Here is a 3665-nt window from a genome sequence, read left to right as displayed (position 1 = left end):
TCAAAATGTGATATTGTTATTCTAATGATGTGCTCGGTGATATGTAAGGCTAGCCAGCTGTGCACATAAAAAGGCAGAGGGCCTTGCAATCAGATAAGATGAAAAACTAACAATACAGATTAAAGATTCCAAGTAGACACTTTTAACAGTATGAACAACAAAGCCATTTTTCACAAGAGGGAACTCTTGACAGCTCACACTTAGCCCTTGAAAACAGATCGACACATCACAAGGTATGATCAATCACGCACCCAAAATTTTCAAATCAAGAGGTACATTTGCAGCCATGACTATCTTTCATTCATGTCATATATAGTTTTACATATATGTCTATTGTGAATGTTCGGCGCAGAACTGTACTGAAGACAGTTTTAGTGTTATCATGCAGGTTGTTCACAATATAATACTGTAAGCTACTCACGTGCTCGGTGATAAACACTAGCCAACAACCCAGCAGAGCACATCAAAAGACATCAGATAGGATGATAAAACTAACAATATAGATTAAGATTGCTATCAGCTAAATCTTTAAATAGCTCAGTTTACCACCGTTCCCGTTGTCTGCCGTCAGGAAATACAGGAACAGACGAGTCGTCGTTGGCATCATTGGCTGCATTACTCTTTGCTTTTGGTGCCTCGACTTCTTGTGGACTTGAGTCATCACCATCTCCAAAGTCCGGTGGCGAGCCATCACTCTCGCCAACCCAGCCATCACCCCAGCGGTAGCCGCTGTTGTCAGATTTGCCACCAAGTTCCCCAATCAAATCTTCCATGTCTGAAAAATCATCGTCTTCGTCATCTTCCATGTCGCTTCCTTCATTATACCCTTGCGCAGCACCATTGGGTCCCTCTGTCTCCTCACCAGTCCTAGGCCCACCACGCCGAGGGAAGCGTGGAACCGCAACAAGAGCCCTCATCTTCTCCTTAAGCAACACCAGATGGCTCTTCTCGATCAGCTGCGAGTTCTTGTACGCCTCACGGAGGAACACGGAGTCCCTATCTCCCTTGAGTGACACATAGAACATGTCAGGGTGGCGAATGAGCATTCCCCGCAGAGACTGCGAGAACCGGAACTCCTCCCGGAAATGAGTCAGATGGTCAACCAGCGTGCGCTTCTCAAGTGTCAGGCTTAGAATCTCATGAACCACCCCACAGGCATGCTTCTCCTTCTCAGGGGACCCCGACGGCAGGTGCGAGAAGTCGGCGTAAGGCGAAATGTACGGCATTTCTCTGAATTTCTCGATCCTCCGCGCCTCTCCCCGCGACACCTTCAGCCCCTTGGGCAGCTTCACACGGTTGAACCTGAGCGGCCGGTCAATTATCAAATTCCTCTCCTCGGCCTCCCTGGCCCGATTCTCCTCCTCTGCCATCTCGGCGGCGGACACGGCCAGCTCGGGGTCCCATTCCGTGAGCTCCAGCGCGGGCCCTCTGTCCATCCTGACGACGCGGAAGTACTGCGGGTACCTGAGGCAGATGGTGTCGTGGAAGTTGGAGGGCAGGCCGAGGTCGTTCTTGAGGTGCGCGATCCGCTCGATGAGGATGCGGCGGTCGAGCGACATCATGAGCAGCTTGCGGAGCTTGGCGACGGCGAGGCCCTCGGACTCGTTGCGGAGGTAGAGCTCGTCGAGGTAGAGGCGCTCGGCGGCGGGGGTGAGGCGGAACCGCAGCGAGTAGACGCCCTCCTCCACGATCTCGAAGACGCCCGGGAAGCGCTTGAGGAGCGCGATGAGGCGGCGCTTGCGGGTGAGCCCCAGGTCGCGGCGGAAGCGGCCGAGGTCGCGCAGGCTCATGACCCGGTCCGGGTGGGACACGAGGATGTTGCGCAGCTTGAGGACCAGCTTCAGCTTCTTGTCCCGCTGGATCACGTTGTCGAAAGGCACCTCCTTGCGGCGCTTCACGGCGGCCGCCTGCGCCAGGACGGCCAGACGGGGGCGGATGCGCAGCGGCGGCGGCGGCGGCGCGGCGGCCAGCGGGTGGAGCGGGAGGGAGGCGCCGAGGAATAGGGATTTGGGGGGCGGCGGGTGGTGGGGGGCGGCCGGCGGGGAGGGGAAGGAGAGGAGCAGCAGCTTGGCCTCCATTTTTGCGGCTCGGATGAACTCGCCGCGGCGGTGGGGAGAAGGAAGAGGGTGGGGATAAACCTCCCGTTCTGAGTGGATATTTTTTGGGGGTTATGGGCGATATTTTTGAGGTGGGGTCATGGGCTGGGCTCTCGGCCTGGCTTTGTTGGGCCCGAATATGGCTTATGCTGATGGGCTGTTCACTATCCGCTTCCTCTAGTCAGGAGGCCAGCTCAAGTTAAAAAAAAGTAGAAAATACAGAAGGCAGCCAGCCAAGTTATTTGAATGAAAATGCTGCTGTTCCTTCCCATTCCTACTATGAACATTTCTTCATTTCCCAAAAAAAATAGCATTTATAATTTCTTAAAAAAATAAAAAGAAGACAATTTCTTCAGAATACAATTTAGGAAGTGTGCGAATATCGGTAAACCATCAAGTGTGCTCAGAGCAAATGCTCCCTTTTCGAAAACTAATATCCAAAAAATACTAAATGCTAATGAATCATTTTTTTCAAATTTCATGAAAAAAACCCATTCTTTTTCCAAGTTGTGCAAAAATAACAAACCAAATACTATTGAAAAGAAGATTTGCTATTCTAGCTCTCCACTTTTGTTTTTTTTTCACCCAAGCCGCAAATGAAAGCATTTGTCCACAAAATTTTACAATCTCATGGCTCACCTGAATATCCGCGGGCCATATTTTTTATAAAAAACTTCCCAACTAAACTTTATATTTTTCTAAAATAAAGGGAGCATGAATCTACTTCCCAGAGCACAAAACCCACCTTCTGTGAACATCACCAAATGGTACATGAGAATACATGTTCTTCCTCGATAGACATCAAAGAGGAAACGTACATGCTATTTAGTTTATTAAGCCTCCGTTCCAAAACAGATGACTCAATTTTGTATAACTTTAGTATAAAGTTAATATAAAATTGGATCATCTATTTTGGAACAGAGGGAATATGAATTAGGCATTAGCGCATGGAACATTGTTTCATGGCGGTCGCGTGCGCCAACACCACGAGCCAAGGCGGATGGGCAGTGCTAGCAGCGGGCAAAGGAGCTACAAAAGGGAGGCGCCGATGAATAGAGATTTGGGGGCGGTGGCGGCAGGTGGATAGCTGTGGGTGGGGAGGGGAAGGAGAGGAGGAGGAGCTTGGCCTCCATTTTTGCGGTTGAGCCTCGCCGCACTGGGGAAGGAGTGGGGATAAACATCCCGTTATTAATGGATATTTTTTGGTGTTTTGGGCGATAATTTTTTTGTGGGGGGAGGGGGGTGATGGGCTTGTCTCTCGGCCTGGCATCATATAGCCCAAATAATTTCGGCCTTGCTTTTGGTTATGGGCTGTTCACTTCCCATTCAAAACACGCACAAGAAAAACACAGCTTCTTACTCCTACCATGAGAATTTCTTCGAACACCCCCCCCCCCCCCCCACCCCCACCCACCCAAAAAGGTAATAATAAAAATAATTAAAAACTGAACTTGATGTGTTTTTCAGAGAGATGATTTCTTCAGAGCACATCTATGAAAGCATCTGAACACCACTTTATGGTACATGAAAAATACTACTATGTTTCCCTAAAACAAATCCGAAAACGAT

At 49.7% G+C, this 3665-nt stretch overlaps 1 protein-coding gene across 1 annotated transcript; it reads right to left on the bottom strand.

Moving 5' to 3' along the window:
- Positions 1-257: 257 nt before the first annotated feature.
- Positions 258-2097, bottom strand: LOC123069067 (protein WHAT'S THIS FACTOR 1 homolog, chloroplastic). Its single transcript, XM_044491806.1, has one exon. It carries the CDS (start codon positions 2076-2078, stop codon positions 543-545), a length of 1536 nt encoding a protein of 511 aa, XP_044347741.1. The 5' UTR covers positions 2079-2097; the 3' UTR covers positions 258-542.
- Positions 2098-3665: the final 1568 nt, after the last annotated feature.

This window comes from Triticum aestivum, chromosome 1A (genome assembly GCF_018294505.1).
Source record: "Triticum aestivum cultivar Chinese Spring chromosome 1A, IWGSC CS RefSeq v2.1, whole genome shotgun sequence".
In the NCBI taxonomy this organism is placed as follows: Eukaryota; Viridiplantae; Streptophyta; class Magnoliopsida; order Poales; family Poaceae; genus Triticum; species Triticum aestivum.
The sequence above is the reverse complement of the archived record's forward strand: the minus strand, read 5'-3'. Positions and strand labels throughout refer to the sequence as shown.

Bases quoted from the DNA above. Each gene is read 5' to 3' on its own strand.
- LOC123069067 (XM_044491806.1), bottom strand. From the start codon at position 2,078: ATGGAGGCCAAGCTGCTGCTCCTCTCCTTCCCCTCCCCGCCGGCCGCC.